General features: G+C 42.9%; 1 protein-coding gene across 4 annotated transcripts; it reads left to right on the forward strand.

The window, feature by feature from the left end:
• Positions 1-1,880: 1,880 nt before the first annotated feature.
• On the forward strand, positions 1,881-16,227 carry rrbp1a (ribosome binding protein 1a). 4 transcript variants are annotated; one of them, XM_085800759.1, is made up of 27 exons: positions 1,881-2,060; positions 4,427-5,435; positions 6,414-6,568; positions 6,705-6,827; positions 7,595-7,747; positions 7,855-7,973; positions 8,151-8,304; positions 9,447-9,585; positions 9,743-9,924; positions 10,017-10,057; positions 10,138-10,213; positions 10,349-10,386; positions 11,469-11,550; positions 11,639-11,679; positions 11,774-11,843; positions 11,934-12,026; positions 12,121-12,204; positions 12,293-12,382; positions 12,478-12,570; positions 12,686-12,736; positions 12,823-12,903; positions 13,274-13,357; positions 13,594-13,671; positions 14,382-14,465; positions 14,572-14,670; positions 15,453-15,596; positions 15,704-16,227. In XM_085800759.1, exons 2-27 carry the CDS (start codon positions 4,445-4,447, stop codon positions 15,740-15,742), a joined length of 3,384 nt encoding a protein of 1,127 aa, XP_085656885.1. In that variant the 5' UTR covers positions 1,881-2,060; positions 4,427-4,444; the 3' UTR covers positions 15,743-16,227. The 4 variants fall into 4 exon arrangements, with proteins under 4 accessions (XP_085656885.1, XP_085656886.1, XP_085656887.1 ...); XM_085800760.1 differs by having other exon boundaries at positions 11,937-12,026; XM_085800761.1 differs by lacking the exon at positions 13,594-13,671.
• The last annotated feature ends 1,740 nt before the right edge of the window (positions 16,228-17,967 follow it).

The raw sequence follows: 17,967 nt of genomic DNA on the forward strand, positions 1-17,967 counted from the left end.
GAGCTGATAGAGCAAATATTATGGCCAGCACTGAAGTTTCAGTTGCTGAGAAAAAGCAGTCAGTGTGAGAAAAGGGAGTGAAAATGCTACACATCTGTTACAGTAATGCAAAGTAAGGCATAATCACCAACTCTGCTTGTGCATCGGATAAAAATACATGAGCTCCAAGTCCAGAGCAAGAATTGGTTGGTTTGTAATTAAACAGCAAGCTGCAATCCAAGGTGCTGAGGAACCCACGCCCCATACTGTAAATTAAGCTATATTGATCATAATATGATCAATATAGCTTAATTTACATGTATGGGGGTTAGACATTTAACATTAACCCTGTCTATAACTGCAAAGATGTTGTTTTATAAAGTGACCTCTCAGGTCTAAGGTCACTTTATAAAACAACATCTTTGCAGTTATAGATCTCATACTGGAAATTGGAAAGAAAAATGTAGGCTATGTATTGATTTATTTTTCTGAGGTGTTGCATGTGTTTTGTAAAGCCGTAACACTTTGTGAAGAATGCCTCAGTTTTCAAATGAGTGACAGGGGGACGTGGACAGAGAGGTTTTCCATCAATCATTCAGGGGAGTTCCACATTTCAGTGACTGAATTTCCCACAATTAAGAAATGAATACGTCAGTGCAGTACATCATCATTATAACCTGAGATTCTTTCTTTCTTTAGGTGTTAAAATAATGGAGGGTGTGATAAACAATCCTAAGGAGTGTCAGAACATGAACGTCACTAATGCTAACAATGTTATCCTGGAACTTTCAGGTGTGGCTAATGATGAGGTCTGCTGCTCTGCTTGAAAGGCTTACATTTGAATGTGAAATGATCCTGATGCTCTGGTCTGTCTAGTAGCCGAGTGGAAAAACAAAAACATGCACGCAATAGAAAACAGTAGCCTAACTAATACAGAAGGCCTGTTTTCATTCAAGGTAAAATGTCATCTTGGTGGTCGAATATGCTTCAGAGATAAACATTTATTCTAAAGACTGTGCCAATATTGCCAAGATCCCTGTTCAAACCCACTAGGGCTGGTTCCTGGCATAAATGACCCTGGCTCATGATCAGAGAGGTCCCAGCCAGGGTTCAGTTCCATTCATTTAACACATAAACATGTATAACAGTGTGTGTAATTTGGTGTTTGCACTTGAAGTGTTTTGGGGGCCACAAACAAAACCTTATTTAGGGCCACCAAAATCCTAGGGCCATCCCTGCCACTGAGTAGCCTACTGTTTTAAATTCAGTGAAGACACTGAACCCTACTTAAAGGATATAGGCCTACTGGACCCTACTGCAATATTTCCATTTCACACTCTGGTGCAAACCATTAAAGAGCATCCTGGGATGTGTGTAGCCTATTTCTCTCAGTCTCTTAATAGCTTGAAAGAGCAAGACCAGAACTGATACATAGGCCTATACAGACAGTTCAGAATGATGTCATTTTTACAGCCTTAATAAAGACAAAACAATGTGTTTTTGCCTCTTTTATATACAGTCTATGGTTTTTGCGCACTGACGGGCTACTGCTCCCTTTGAAGTGTAGCCTATGTGGCACAATGTCTCCAAAAAATTGCAAAAGACACAAAAGAAGACGGTCAGTGGTTTGATTCAACGGGATTCACCCGTAGCTCTTAATTTGGGTATCTGTACGTAGTTAAGTTACTTTCCATTTCAGACAAACTAGCTTACTTTTGTTTGACTGGATTGGAAACTTGACCGGCTGAATGAGCCCTTTCAGACGCGGAGAAGACTACAGTTCCCAGTGTGCTCATTTCCGGCTTGGGTGCGTTCCAACCAATCAGAAGCCTTCTGGATCCATGGTAGCTATCTGGGGCACGGGGCCAGCACGTCTAGCCAGCTCGAAGTGCCACGACTTCACAGCGGACCACGGATTCTCCAGCGGAGTGGGGGGAGAGCAGTCGAGAAAAAAGCAATTGAGCTACATAGCTGGATAAAGAGGTAGCTTTTCTCAAAGGTCACTTCATCTGCAAGACAAGGTTTTTTGCCCTCTCCCTGTTTTATTTGAAGCAAATACACGCCGCTACATCACCAGCGAGGTAAGTCTGGGAATGTTGGAATTTTTTATTCATTGAGCCACCGTTAGCTAGCATGGAAAGCTAACTCCGGCTAACTATTAGTACAGAAAGACAGTCGATTAAAGTTTTCTAAAATTATTTTAGATGGGTTTCCTTTACTAGCTAACTAGTTTGCCGTTTTGTTATCGCTTTTGCAGCGCAGTTTTATCAGGCAAATCCACACTTTATTCTTCATTGTGCAGGACGTTAGCCAAGTTAATTGATTCATAGTGTTAGCTCTACTGCTAGCCTTCAAATAATGATTAAAAAAACAAAAACATATCACATAGAGTTAACTACAGTAGTACACACACTGTTTTTACCAATCTATCAGAATAGTAACGTTAAAGACATACATTTAGTGTCTCACAGATCTCTAAAGCCCTGTCCAGTGATGGTCTCGGTGTAAAAAATCTGGTATGGCTTCATATTAAATAAACTATCTTGGAAGTTATTAGAAGTCATTGCTTTTGTAGTAAGGTATCAACAGTGGGTAATTTTGTTCGCCTATTGCTTATCCTTACAATACGACTAAAGTCAAGCGAAATAAAAGATTACCTTCTATCAAAGAAATAATATGTAACGTTGTTAGTTTGCACATTTTTATGCTTTTACGCTTAGCAAAGTCAATAGATTTCCATTTTATCTGACGACTTTCCTTGTGCACCCCCCCTGTTGGTGTCCAGTTACACACGATGAAAGCGAGATATTTTGAATTTTAGAACCGTATAATTTCTAGTGGTTACATAATAGCAAGTTTCATCTTGGAGCCGGGAAAAGGGACCCTGAGATAGACTCAGAGCCACCTAGAACCAGTATGCTGTATGAAGTTATCTCTCTCAGTTCAATCTGAGTGGAGATGCAGTGACGTGTGACATCACAGATTAGGAGGCAGTACAAACTCTCCCCTTTCGTTTCCAGCTTTAGAGCCTCAGCCTGCCATGAAGGGGACTCTGGACTCTTGTTTCAATTATAGTAGAGCAGCTCAGCACTTTTCCTCTACCACGTCACAGTGCTGGTTTGTTGTAAAGCAATAAAGCTGCATATTGTATATTTACCGATAGGATAACATCCTCATGCATAATATAAACAAGGATATAACTGATCGTGTTGGGGGGGGAAGAAAAAAAGATCAAAGACGTTTTTGTGTCCCTCATCTGTCATCTTCTCCCAGCCAACTTTACTCCCCTGCAGGCTAGACATTCTCATTTATGACAGGAGCCTTTAAGAGCCTTAAAGGGATTGTTGAAATAGCCTTGAAGGTATGTTTTTTTGTAGGGCAGGAAATTAACAATAACCACCAGCCAATGGCTGGAAATCTTGGCAGTTGCTACCAACTTTGTGTACTTTACCTACTTTTGTCTGTAACCCTTACTGTCCCTTTGGTTTGTTAGTTAAATACTTTTTGAATCCTCTTATATGTACTTAACTCCATAATAGTTTGGATAATTTTAACATAACATGTGGAAAAAGCAACAAGAGTCTCTTTTTTATTAAATTTTTTTTATGAATACTTGCCCTGTCATTTTGTACACAGGATTTGCGAACCTTAACTCTTTGTAACTCTTTGCAGATGGTTGAATATAAATTATATCATCAACATTAGTACAAACAGATGTGTTTTTTTTAATGTAAATAAACTATAGGCAGTTGTTTTGTGTTTGAATTATATAGGCCTAGACAACATAATGATGAGAAAAAATGCATTTCACATCATCATTTTAGATCTATCACTTTAATATGCAAATAGATTCCGATTTGTTAAATAACACACATGGGAAAATTAATACCATGAATTAGATACTTCAAGTTGAAAACCATGTTTTGAACAAAATGTTTCCATGAGTGTTTTCTTTACTGTACATTGCAGGAAAGGTGGTTCTTAGCCTGGTGCTGGTTTTTATCTGTGTTTACTTTGGCTTGTTTGTTTCTGTGCTTGTAGCACAGAGGGCTCAGTGCTGGACAATCGGCAGTGTATGAGATTTAACTTTGAGCTGCATGACACACGTTTTACGACATGGGGGTTTGTTCAGCTGGTAGTTGCCACGCAGTTTGCAGATAAGTTGTGCTGTTCTGCATTATGTAGTCAGCCTAAAGGCAGAAGGTTATGAGCAGAACAGAGACACCTTGAGGCCGTTCAAGTTAAAGCTTTTAACAAAATTCTCTTTCGGCAGCTGTTGTTACTGCATCAGCTTTGAGCTGCATTTTGCCAGGGCACAGAGGAATGTTATCATCAGTATTACAGCTTAGTTTCATTTTTGACCTCCAAGATTAAGTTATTTCTCCCTACATAAATATTCTTGGTCTTTAATTGTTTTCAGCTGACAAGTGTTCCACTCTCTTTTTAGTTCTACTGAAACTGAACAATGGATATCTACGACCCCCAGACCCTTGGGATCATGGTGTTTGGTGGATTCATGGTGATCTCGGCTGTCGGGATCGCTCTTGTCTCCACCTTCTCCATGAAGGAGACCTCTTATGAGGAGGCCCTGGCTAAACAACGCAGAGAGTTGGGCAAAATTCAGTCCGTTCGCTCTGACAAAAAGAAGAAGGACAAAGTAGCTGAGAAGAAGAGCCGCGGAAAGAAGAAAGACGAAAAGCCCAACGGAAAGATCCCGGAACAGGAAAAAATGGAGGAGGCTTCTGAAGCTGACGAGGTCATCGAGTCTGCTGCTGCTGCCCCAGTTGTAGCTGCTGCTCCTCCTGCCGCTGTCCCTGAGCTGGTCCCTGCTGTTGAGGCGAAGCCAACTGCAGCTCCATCGCCAGCAGAGCCCAAGGCGGCGGCTGCTGAACCAACCCCCGCTGCCGAGCCCTCGCCCGCACCCTCCCCTAAAGAGGAGAAGAAGAAGAAGAAGGTGGCCAAGGTCGAGCCAGCCTCAACTCAGGCAACTCCACTTGTGTCTTCCACTGCAGCCGTCAAGTCCTCCGCAGCCCCTGCATCCACCCAGGCCCCTGCCCCTGCCCAAGCTAAAGCAGCTCCCCCAGCTAAGGCCACCCCTGCATCGACCAAGTCTGCCCCCGCACCTGCAGCCGCTAAGTCCGCCCCTGCACCTACATCTGCTAAATCTGCTCCCGCCGCAGCCAAGTCTGCTCCTGCATCGGCCAAAGCGGCCCCTTCCGCTGCTCCTGCTTCAGCTAAGTCTGCCCCGGCCCCAGCCAAATCTGCCCCAGCACCAGCGAAGGCTGCAGTGGCCCCGGCCAAGTCCTCGCCAGCTCCATCCAAGACGGCTCCGGTGCTGGAGGCCGTCACTAAAGATGTTCCAGTGATGGCAGTGCCCCCAGTGGGATCCCAGCAGCCTCCTGCACCAAAGGCACAGGAGCCCAAGAAGAAGTCCTCCAAGAAGAAGACGGAGCCTGGTAAGCAGATACGTTTTAGTAATATCTACTTACTATAAGTGGTTATTAAAGATGTCAGCACAGCCAGGACAGGGAAATCAGCATAACCTGGAGAGAGTCATACAAATACGTCTCCAGTCTGGTGCCACTGTGGCAAAATCACTGCACAGCTCTAAACCAACTTCACTGTTTGTAACCTGATTAAAGACACATTTATTTCAACCAATAATTGTACAACATTTTAACCCTACAGCTAGATATTCCTCATTTGTTTGATGCACAAGACTATTTAGTTGAGACTCTCTGTAAACTACACTTTCTCATTAGTTGCCTCATCGCATATTAAGAATCAAAGCCACTGAAGTGTGTGAATATGTCACACTATAAACATCATTGTTAAAATTAGCCCTCTCCATTGAATTGATGGAAGTGGTGTGTCTAGGCAGGAACTCCGTTAGCCATAACACTGGTGATAGCAGTGAGAATTAAATGTTTAGAGGTAGAGTGGAGGCATGTCTGCACAGTCGAGTCGAGTCGCAAACAGACTCTCAATCTAAGGCAGTATTACGCTGTCAGTACTGATGAACTTCTAGCTGTGTACCCGCAGAAAGTCGTGCCAATGGCAGTGGTGGGTAATGTCTGGCAATCAGGCTCTGGAGGGCATAGAGCAAACCAGCTTGTCCAAACACCACTGCCCTGTTTTGTTAACTGACAAAGGCTCTCAGTGCCCTGACAATGGGTAGCAAAGGCGAAGGGAGGGGGTTCTCCCTTGCCTGAGGCTTGTCTGTGACTGGTGCCACGGTGCCCCATCATTTTGCCATCCGAAGGATAAGTCACAACCTTGTCCCTTTCCTTCTTAAGGCCATGTAGGAATTTAGACTTCACAGTGACAGCCCGATGAGTCTTAAAACTGTTGAGCTGTTGAACTGTTTTAAACAAGAAATCATATCTGAATTCACTGTCCGTGTTTTATTTGAAATGATTTGTTTGTGTCTTTAGTGGTGGCGGTGGACTCTGCTGACGCTCCGCTGTACCTGCCCTACAAGGCTCTGGTATCCACTATCAGTAGCATGGTGTTCAGCGAGGGGGAGGCTCACAGGCTCATCGAGATCCTGTCTGAGAAAGTTGGCATCATTCAGGACACCTGGCACATGGTATGAAATACTTCTGTCTCTGATGAGGAGAGACATCTGCTAGACTCGCTGAGCGCATAGACGCTAAGTCGAGATCCGCATGGACGTTTCACCTTGTTTTCTTTTTTTGTCTTTCTGTGTACATTTCCGTTTCCAGGCCACTCAGAAAGGAGACCCAGTGGCTGCGCTGAAGAAACAACTGGAGGAGAGGGAGAAACAGCTGGCGGCAGAACAAGAGGACGCCTCTGCAGCGAAGAACCGTCTGAGAGAGCTCAACAAGGTTAGAGTCTGAAGTGTTGCAGATGTGACCAAATTCCTACCACAACGCGTCATCTGATATAAGGCCGTGCTGGCAGCCCTCGTTCCTTTGGAAAACCAAATAGTTGGCTGGATGAAAATTTTACTGCCAGTGAGGTAAAAAGCGCAGAATGGCCTGAGGGTGGCAGCAGAGGGAAGGGCCGTGTAGTTGCCTAAATTAAAGAGTTAAAACTCTTAGAGGGAGTGTCTACAGACATTTAAACTGCACTCTTCTTGTATCTTTTGTCCTAAAGCTGGGACTAAAATGAACAATGTAATCATAATACATCTGCCAGTTCATGGCTCACCCAGTTCATGACATCCCACCTGTTACATAAAACGTTACATGTAGAGTCTCATGTAATATCTGTGTCAGCCTATGTACGCCTATGGGTAGCAAAAGTGAAAAGGTCGAAGTCCATCCCTAGGCTCACAAGATTATGCGCAGCAAATGTCATGGCAGCCTGCTCTGTATATTTTAAGATATCGTGTATACAAAGTAAACACAAAGGTCGGTGCTCAAGGAGAGGTTATCATGTGGACTTGTCCTGGACTGTGTGTGAAATATAGTGTTGTCATGCTGGCACTAGAGGAGAAGCCATAGTATCCTTGCAATATTCCTCCGGGTGGTGACGTATAATATGTTTATGTCTGTGCCATAAATTCATGACAGTAGTTGTGGGGAATATTTCACTGTGTAAAAGACTCCTTGGGATCTGCCATCTGATCGCACCGCCCTCTGTTTTCCAGGAGCTGTCTACCGAGAAGTCCAAGGTGGCCAGCGTGGAGACGAGGCTGAGCTCCCAGCTGAGTAAGAGGGAACAAGAAATGATTGCTCTGCAGGCTCGCATGCAGGCCAGTTACCAGGACCATGTGGCCCAGACCCAGAGGCTCAACGCAAAGGTTAGTTCTCATATACAAGTATTACATTTTCTTGATTTGCAGTTCTGATTAGGACACTTAAGTCTTTTATATGTCTGGTTTATTTAAAAAACAAAATCCTCCTCCAGATCCTCAGCCTGCAGGACCAACTGGAAAAAGGCCCCAATGCCCAGCTTGCACGTCTGCAGCAGGAGAACTCCATCCTCCGTGATGCCCTCAACCAGGCCACTAGTCAGGCTGAGAGCAAGTGAGTCTTTCCCCAACAAGCAGAAATGCATGATGGCGTGCTTTCAACTCTATACTGATAACAATATTGGTATATATAGTATGTAGTGTGTACACAGATAGTGGCCTACATGTTTGTGAAGCATGCATCCTTACCCCTTCTCTGTGTGCCTCTCTCTCTTTTTCATTCTATCTTCAGACAAAATGCAGAGCTGGCCAAGCTGCGTCAGGAATGCGCAAAGTTAACCAAGGAACTTGGAGAGAAGTCGGAGAGTCTCCTTGCTGATGAGAACATCAGGAAAGGGCTGGAGGCCAAAGTCGCTGCAGCTGAAAAGCAGCTGTCCCTGCTGCAGGTTGGTCCGGCCAATGGGGACACCACATTGTCTCTGTTATAAATTACACTGAACATAATCAGTCATCATAAGGACGACAAACCTTTCTAGCTTTTCTTTTCTTTTTTAAATGTAGTTTCTTATTTCAGATGCCATTTAGTTAAAGTCTCTACAAAATGCAAGTCTAGACCTTTCCCCCGACCCTCTAATGTTATGGGAAGTTTAATTACCTTGTAATCACAGAGCCCAGGGCTGGGCTGGAATGCAGCCATCCAATAATGGGGCTGCAGGGGAAAATGCTTTACAGCACCAGCTGGAATGTGTGCGTGTGTCTGAACATCTCTCCTCTCCAGCCTTCTGTAATTGGCTGTAAAAGAGCAGGAACAGTCTGATGCTATTTACAACACATGACTTTCAGACGCGGAGTTCCTCCCTGTTTTACATTATTTGTAAGACCAGGGATATCTAATACTAGCTGGCCTCACTACACTGCTGCCAGCCCACGCTCTCTTACTGATGGAATGCTGTTGGTCTATTACGGGTAATGTGGAGCAAGTGAGTCAGCACTTCCTGACAGTCAAGTGCTCGTTTAGTTGAATCATTTACTAACACGCCTTCCAGCAGTTTAACATGTTATGCAATAGTTCAGGCCTCCAGTCAATACACAGTCAACATGCTCAAATAAACTTAAAAAAAAACCTCTCTCCTAATTTGACTTGACTTTTGCTGTCTTTGTGAAACTTTGATGAGCTGACTGGACTGATCAGTATTCAGTGGCTATCAACAATTGGCTGCTTTGATGGGAGCTTTCATAGAGGCACATGCAGGGTAATCATCATAAAATCAATCAATTCAAAGGACTAACTACCGCACACTTCAAAACAAATAAAACAAATTGCTCACATGTTGTTAAATCTTTTATTCACACGTAACACCAACCTCAAGCCAGAGGATTTCCTGGTTGTCCCATAGGTGGATCATCTGATTCTACAGTCATAGCCTTTTTCTTTCAATGTGTGGGAATCAGTGTTGTTTTAAGGATTCTTTATAGACACGGGGCACAAACAACATGTGTTGATATTATCCTGTGACTAGACACTTTATGAAGGATGGTTTTGCTAGTCTTTGCTGCCCTCTGCTGACACATTTAAATCTCTTTTCAGGCCAGCCACACAGAGAGTGATCAGGCGATACAGAGGAGGCTGGAGGAGGTTTGCGAAGAGCTCAGAACAACACAGACTAGAAACAGCAGTCTACAGGCTTCCCTGGACAAGACACAACAAGAAAGCAGCACACTGTCAGGTGAGAGACTGGTTCGACAGGTTTTTGATGGAAGGCATTGTTTGTAAGTTGTTCCCTCATTGTAAACATGCATTTAGGAAACAGAAATGAGATATTTGACATTTATGGCGTTGAATGCACTGTGATTGTTTTTTTCTTTTTTCTTTTATCCCTGTAGAATTTCAAGTGCGTACAGAGAGATTGGAGGTTGAGATCAGAGAGCGCTCTGCTCAGGTAGATGCCCTCACTGCCCAGCTGGAGGAGACACAGGCAGAGAAAAGCCAGCTTGTACAGCAGGTGGCCTCCATCAATTCACTGCTGGAAGCCAGTCAGAACAAAAAGGAGGAGGATAACAATCAGGTAAGGACACACTTTATCAGTTTGACTTTTCCGAAATTGGTCTACAGCTGAGACCCCACAGTCACCCGTAAGGATTTCTGCTATCTCCACAGGGACAGGTGAATGATGCAGAGGTGGAACAACTAAAGATCAGGTAAGTGTTTGAGCTTTCTTTCTTCAGTCATCGTCACACATCCAGTCAGAGCTGTCGCATTGATTGGAATTTGTCTGCAGCCTCCAGGAGAGAGACAGTCAGCTGAACACACTTCAAGAGGAACTGAAGCAACTGCAGGTGAAGCAGGAAGCTGCTGTAAGTGTCACAAGCAACATTATGGTTAAATATATTACCAAATGACATCATTTGTCATTTGGTTGAGGTGATTTCATGTAAATGTACAAAATATGGACTGTGTCGTTGCTAATCACAAATCTTCTGTTTTACCAGGACAACACTATTGTTGAACTCGAGCAAAGAAATAAGAGGTATGTTGCTTTTCATTATCCATCTCAGCTTAAAATCTTCTCCACTAGAGGTTTTTAAAGTGAAAGGCCGACCTCACCATGGGGGTTGAAACGGTTTCAGAGGAGCCTTAGTGTATGGACAAGAAAAGTGTTATAATTTCAAACGGAGATCCTGCTAGCTAATAAAAACAGTAGAACAGCATGTCCAAACTATTCCATAAAAGGCCGGTGTGGCTGCAGGTTTTTGTTCCAACCAAGCAGCAGCATAACAAACTTGACCCATTTAATCAACTGAGCTCAGTTTTCAGACAGTTGATTGGTCAAACTGTGTGCTCTTGGTTGGAACAAAAACCCAAGGGGGTGGATCGCAGACGTAACTCACAGGCGGCCATATTGGGTCAGGCAACTTGCTCTGACTCTGGCTGCAGCAGATGGGTGATCCAGTCATCTGCATGAAAAAAACTATTAATAACTCGATGAAATTAGATATTACTTTAGCTATTTGCATAATGTTACTTAAGTGTTACTTTCATAGAAAAGTACAATATTAAATTAATCTGGATTTTTAGTATGCAGTTCTGACGTTCATAACAAACAAAACCGTTTGAAAAATTGGCCAAAAACTGAGCAAGTTCTGGTTATTATAGTAGAACATGCACCACAGGCATAAGGCTCTGAGGGAGCGAGTTGACCAAGCCAAGATGGCTGGCGTGTGGTGATGCTGTGTCATCGGGCAGCAGCGTTTGGTGAGTCATCTGGTCTTCTTATAGATAGTATGCAAAAACCTGCAGCCACAGGGCCCTTTGAGGAACACTTTGGACATGCCTGCATTAGGACAAATCTTATTTTTAATGCATTTGGTTTGCCAAACAGCAGTATTAAGTTATTTTGGGTGTACATGGCATCAAATAACATGAACAGGATTACACAGGTCCTTAGGAGTTGGATGAAGCAAAGCAAGTACATTTTATTCCAAGGATGGAGTCTGAGGGGAGACCACAATCTCAGACTTGACCAACTTCTGTCCCACACCTTTTGTGCCTTTCTCATAATTTATATTTTTCGTCTGTGTCTATAATTCGTGTGTCCCTTTTTTTTTTTAGTGAGGATGCCGGCCTTATCACGGCACTTCAGGATGAACTTAAAAACCTCAAAGAAGAGATGGTGCAACTCAAAAGCACACCAGTAAGTGAACCTCTCAATGTGCTGCGTGATTCTACTTCAATTAAAAACAGTATCTCCACTAATCATTGTCATATTGTCTCTGTTTCAGCAATCAGATAGCACAGCTGAGATGGGACAACTGCAGAGCAGGTAAATCAGAGTGACACGTGAGAAGATCAGTCTCACATTCTGTTAAGTCTGTTATTCAGATGTCTGACTTGTCTGTTTTTGGTTCTGTTGCCAGTCTGGCTGAGAAGGAAGCCCTCATCACTTCACTACAGGAGCAGCTGAAAGAAAAGATGACCACAGATGCAGTAAGAGTCTTTTTACACAGAAGTGGCTCATCAGTTGAAGACCGCTCTTGCTGTTAATCACCTTATTAATCATGTCACTCATTGTCTTAGCAGAACACTGTGGCACAACTGACAGCTTTACAAACTGAAACCAAAGAAACTCTCCAGACACTCTTCCCACAGATACCCCTGGAGACAGAGCAGGTAAGAAAACTGCTGAGATACTTAATGCAATGATTCTATATACTGTGTACACAACCCTTTAGATTCATCTGTATCTGTGTCTCTCTTCACCTAGTCAAACTGGCTAGAAGTATTTACACAGAAGGCTCAGGAGGCTCTCAGCCAGCAGTCTCAGACTCAGTCGAGCACAGCATCACCGGTAAGCCTTCACGTTGCCATGGTGTTATTAAATACTGGTTTGAGTCGATGTGGCAGGAGAAGATCTGAATGAGTTCTGGTTGTTGCAGGAGTTGCTTGAGAAACTGAAGGAGGCAGAGGAAAGCCATGGCTCCCTGCAGGCCGAGTGTGAACAGTACAGGACAGTCCTGGCTGAAACAGTAAGTGACAGAGATCATATTCATATAATGCGATAAAGAAAAACTCTTGGAGTAAGCTTATGCAACTATTTATTCCTGGTTCCCTACTACTTTAGGAAGGGATGCTGAAACATCTGCAGAAGAGTGTAGAGGAGGAGGAGCTGGTCTGGAAGGCCAAGATGGCTAACTCAGAGGAACAGCTGAGGCTGGTAAGTCAGAATATACCCTTCAAGTCTGTGATACATCACTTTGATTTTGTTTTACCGTGTGTACACCCCCCCCCCACATCCTTTTGACAACCTACCAAATGTCCCACACCTCCAGGCTTTGGAGAACGTCAGCAAGCTGGAAGCACAAAACCAAAGTGTAGAACAGGTGGGGATGTTTATTTCATAAGCACAGGTGTAAATGATTCCCGCAGGAAAACAAACAGATTAGTGACTTTGTTTTGTTCACTGCAGTTGAAGGAGCAGATGATGCTTCTGGAAGCCCAGCTGGAGAAGCAGGCAGACAACCAGTTGACCTCAGAGGAGACGGAGCAGGTACATGAGCAGGTCAAATCTAAGGATTACAGTAACCTCACTCAAAGTTTCCTCAGTTTTTTGTAATTTCCCAAGTTTCCCTGTGAAAATGCTGAACTCTCATTAATTGAATTAAATTGAAATTTACTCTTGTGTTTAAAAAGACAATTTCAGTAATGTGGTAAATTTGGCTCTTTCCTTACAAAAAATGTTAAAATGTAATGTAAAAGTTTGTTTTTGATTAGTGAAATGTGACAGAAATGGTGTAAGCTCAATATAATACTCTTTTTTACCATGAATCCCTTGGATTCAGCTATCAAGCTCTTGTGGTGCATTTAAAAACAATGACTGTCTGACATCTGCTCATTGCTGTGCTGTGCTCTGTGTTCAGCTGAAGCTGCAGCTGTCAGAGTGTCAGAGCCAGCTGGAGTCGGCCCAGAAGGAATGCCGGGCACAGAAGGAGGAGCTTGCACAGGTGAATTCAGCCTTAAACTGTTTTCCCATCCCCCAGACAGTAAAATTTTACTCATTCATAATTTTCTTTAACTGTGGTGAGATGGAGACTTTTTAATTGTGAGATGTCATGTATGAAGGAATGTGTTTAAACCCCCCCCTACAGCCAACTAAGTAACGTGTCAGTGACATGCAACAAAGGGGATTCAGAGACGGAGGTTATTTAACCAATGACTAGCGACGGCTTCCTGTTTTCAGGTCAGAGAGCAGCTGGGCGAGATCACGATGCGGGCTCAACGCGAACAGAATGGCCCAGCTGAGGCTCAACCCAGTCAGGTCAGGGTGCAGAGATCACAGCGCACCCTTAGCTTCCTGTCAGAGAGCACTGGGCAGCGCTAGGACACTTGTCCAAACATCTGCTTTAGTTGTGGCTGAATTCCTCAAGTCAGCTTGGTTTCAGTTTAACAAGAAAAGAAAATCCAAAAGATACTTTTGTCATTGGTGTGTTTTTACACCTGATTTTAAACGCCCAGTTTCTTTGCTATGTTGCTTTTAGAGGCTGCGTGCAGTCATTTAAGCTATGTCCTGAACCAAGAATATGACCATCATACACGGGCACAGCCACGTAACAGAAGATAAAGAAGTGTTGTATTTCCAGTCTGTCCAGTTCTCCTCTGACACAGAAGCGTGTTTGTTCTAACCATTATTTGAATTGACTGAGTGGATATGACTCTAACACCGCTCTTTCTCACCTTTTTTCAGCATGCTCACCTCTCCTCCTTTTGTTTTCAGCTATTTGTTGTAGGATTTCTAACAGCAACAGAAACCTAGCATTTAACTCCAGCCTCTCACCTGACATTGTCTGAGGAGACTAACTTGGCTCGCAGGTCGAGCAGCTTGTGTGTGTGTGTGTGTGTGTGTGTGTGTGTGTGTGTGTGGGTGGGTGTGCAGTGCTACTGCTTTGGCACAAGAATGCTTGCATACACGCGTATGGTCGCGCAAACTCTGCGTCTATGTATGTTTATTGTGTGTTTGTGTATTTTCAGGTCCAGAATCAGTTGAGCCAGACAAGTGAGAAGCTGCATGACGAGGCGGCTCAGAGGCAGCAGCTGTCGGAGGAGTTTGAGCAGGTATTTCCCGTCAACAATGACCTCTTTTTTTCATTCTAGTCTCTCTTGACACACTATACTGTTTAGTGTCAGTGTATGACGTCAGTGAATGTTGTCAAACCACCAGGCCCAGAAAACTGTCACAGAGCTTCAGGCTCAGCTGGATCTTCTGAAAGATTCTGCGGATTCACCACAGACTGACACAGAGGATGTTGCTCAGCTCAAGGTTTGTAAAGAAGTCAGAGAATCAAAACTTTTTATGACTTCTAGATTATTTTAAACATCTCAGTGGTAGCAACAGGTGGTTCTGCTTCAAAAAGAAACCATGTGTACTTCTCAGCTTTATAGATGATCACTTTGTCAGAATAGTGTTTGATGATTTACTGATCACATTGAAAGACTGATATTTCCTGTCATTAATTATTCTCTTCCAGCAGTGCATCTCCATGTCCTCGCTTGGTTTATGTTGACCCAAGTTCAATATTTATTCTGTTACACATTATGAAATAATCATATAAGTAAATATTGACATAACCCACATCTACATAATTAGAGCAATAAACCAGCCTCAGATTGGTATTAGTATTTTAATTATTTTCACAATAGCAGTTTAAGTTTAATTTATGGTGTGTTTGTTTTTTTTACGTTTTTACCTCCCAATATTTTCTCCCGTGACAGATATTTCATAATGTTGCATGTTGTCAGCCGATGAGTGGACAGCTGGTTACATAATGGAGTGCCATGTTTGTCTTGACTGATCAATGAGACTTTAGGAGTAAAACAGGGCTTATGAAACAGCCAGAACGGTCACGGGGAAAAGCAGTGTGGAGTAATTAAGATTTAGAAAGCAACTAAAACTGACTGTTGTGAAAAGACTCACGATGAAGTAACATTTCATAATAATGAGCTCAGTTTTACAAGGTGACTGAATTATTTCACAATTTGGGTCTCTATTGAGTGTCACATTTTGCTTTGAAGTAACACTTAATGGTGATGTTGTCACACCAGGAGCGCCTGGAGAAGGAGAAGAAGCTGTCCAAAGACCTGGGCCAAGCAGCCACCAAGCTCCAGCAGCTTCTCAAAGCCACTCAGGAGCAGCTGACCAAAGAGAGAGACACAGTGAGAACACTACAGGAGCACCTGGAAGGCAAGGTGAGGCAGCGTGCACCAGGAAAACTAACACACCAACGTTAAGCACATCAAATTATTTTAGTATGCATGTGTGTTCTGACACAAATCTTCTTACTTCTGTTTTTAAGGGCGATTACGTCGAGCTGAAGGAAGGAACGTCCGTCTGACGGGAAGTTTACCGCGGACACTACACAAAACTGCCAAATATGCCTTATGATTACCATAGTTATGCATTCCAAAACAATTTCTTTCTTGTACTGTAGTATATTGCATTTGTTGCAACTGTAGGAATCATGTTTGATAATATAAACAATTCAAAGATTAGAGGAGAGCATCCTGCTGCAATCTTTACTGAAACACATTCCATCAAGGATTCTGGCTATGTCAGAAGTTACTTATCCCCCTGCCTTATAGTCCAAACATTTCCCCATAGTTCAGTGTTAAAAGGGAAACCGATTGTACGTCAAACGTACATCAACCTGTGCAATTACTTTGTATGTCTTTTCTATGTGGTTGAATGATGGAAACATTTTATGGTTCAATGATGCAGTACCTTTATGGGCCTGCTGTCCTCTGTAACTGGCTGCCAGTATCACATCAAATTTGACTTTGTATGAATGAATAAACTACAGTGTCACTCTGTCATTCCTGATCAGTGTGTGTGTGTGTCATAGTTGCTGTGCAATGGATGTGGACAGGAAGCAACAAAGCACTCTAGCTGGAGTAGGTTATATTTTGACATAGTTTCAGATCCGGTATGATTCAGATGGCAATTCTGGAAGTAGGGGCATTGGCCTATAATAACTGCACAGTCATTTTAATACCTGAACCTTCCTTCCTGGGTAAAAAGCTGGTCCCAGATCTGTTACAGCTGTGCTTAAGAACAGAACGTTAAGAACAGCCCTGGTTTCTTACAGGAAACATGACTACACTGCAACATCCTCACACTAGACGACCATATGAATTGTCCCCATATCACACTGATAGTAGTAGCTCCAGTCTTGGTATCATTTTAAACAAGAATAGATATATATATATATAAAATGTGTTCAAACACATTGTGTATCTTCAGCTGAACAAAAGTGACAGACACCAGGAAGTATCTTCAAAGGTGGGGTTGGTGTGCTGGCATGTGTGTGAGATGTTTCTCTTTCAGGCCTCCCAAACACTTGACTCCTACTACAGTATCAGAGGGTGTGAAAATAAGGGAATCTAAATAGGTTGAATCATAACTTAATTTGGTCCTTTCATTTTGGTCACTTGCAAAATCAAGCAGAACTGTAATGACCACACACTCAGATTTGATGAGGGGAGACAGAAATGCCACAATGCAGCTGTGAAATGATCTGTAGGATGAAGGTATGCTGCATTTGCTCTGGTTTACTGTATATGGGTCAGGGGGCATGTCAACATTATTGTCCTCAGAGAGAGAAAAAAGGAAGTGGTGAGGAAAGACTTGCCAGATAAAAGCATCTCCCATTGGTACTGGTTTAACATTTAGAAATATGCCCATTGGCTTTATGGGTGAGAGTTTTAAAGTAGCAAAATCCACCTACGTACATCTCTAAACATAACAGCATTACTAATTTGCAGAATATCCTTTTTTATGTCATATGTCATTTTATGCATAAACATCTGACCAAAATCGGGGCGTCGAGTGGCGCAGGAGGTTAAGCAGGTGCCCCGTGTATAGAGGCTACAGTTGCTGCAGACGGGCCCGGTTCGAATCCTGGGTCGGGCAGCCCTTTCCTGCATGTTTCCCCCTCCCCATTTCCTGTCTCTCTCAACTGTTCTATCTAATAAAGGCATAAAAAGCCAATATATATATACATAAAAAAACATCTGACCAAAGTCACTGTGCATATGGAACATGGATGTAGCCTATGTTAGTTTCTTTTATGCAAACAAATTTTAGTAGTACAGTGCCTCCTATTTCTAAAAAGAATGATTGTATAGTTTACAAAGAATTTAAAGGCAGACCCAAACCTATTGTACATCCACGTGCTTTAACTGATCCCCCAGCTATCTCTTAAGGCCTTTATCCATCCATCACAATCTTGCTGCGTGACACCAACCACCACACACCCGTACAGTGGCTAGTGCACTAGACTATTGAAAGATATCAGCTGCAAAAATGGGATGTAATGTCTATGACTGACCTGAAAAAAAAAAAAAAAACACTACTAAAGGCCAGTATAAGTAACTTTCTGTCAAGCATGAAATACACAAGTTTGACACAATCAGTTACACTGAAATGTATTGTCTACACTCAGAAAGTGCATTGGCTGCTGCATTATGCTGGAAACATTTGGTTTATTCTTTGTAAAAAGTCTTTATTCTTTACAGGCCTCTTTACAAGTGTAACAGTCACAAGAACACGTTAGTTGAACTT

The sequence above is a fragment of the Trachurus japonicus genome, chromosome 15 (assembly GCF_045865225.1).
Source record: "Trachurus japonicus isolate A0001 chromosome 15, Traja_1.0".
NCBI classification, from domain to species: Eukaryota; Metazoa; Chordata; class Actinopteri; order Carangiformes; family Carangidae; genus Trachurus; species Trachurus japonicus.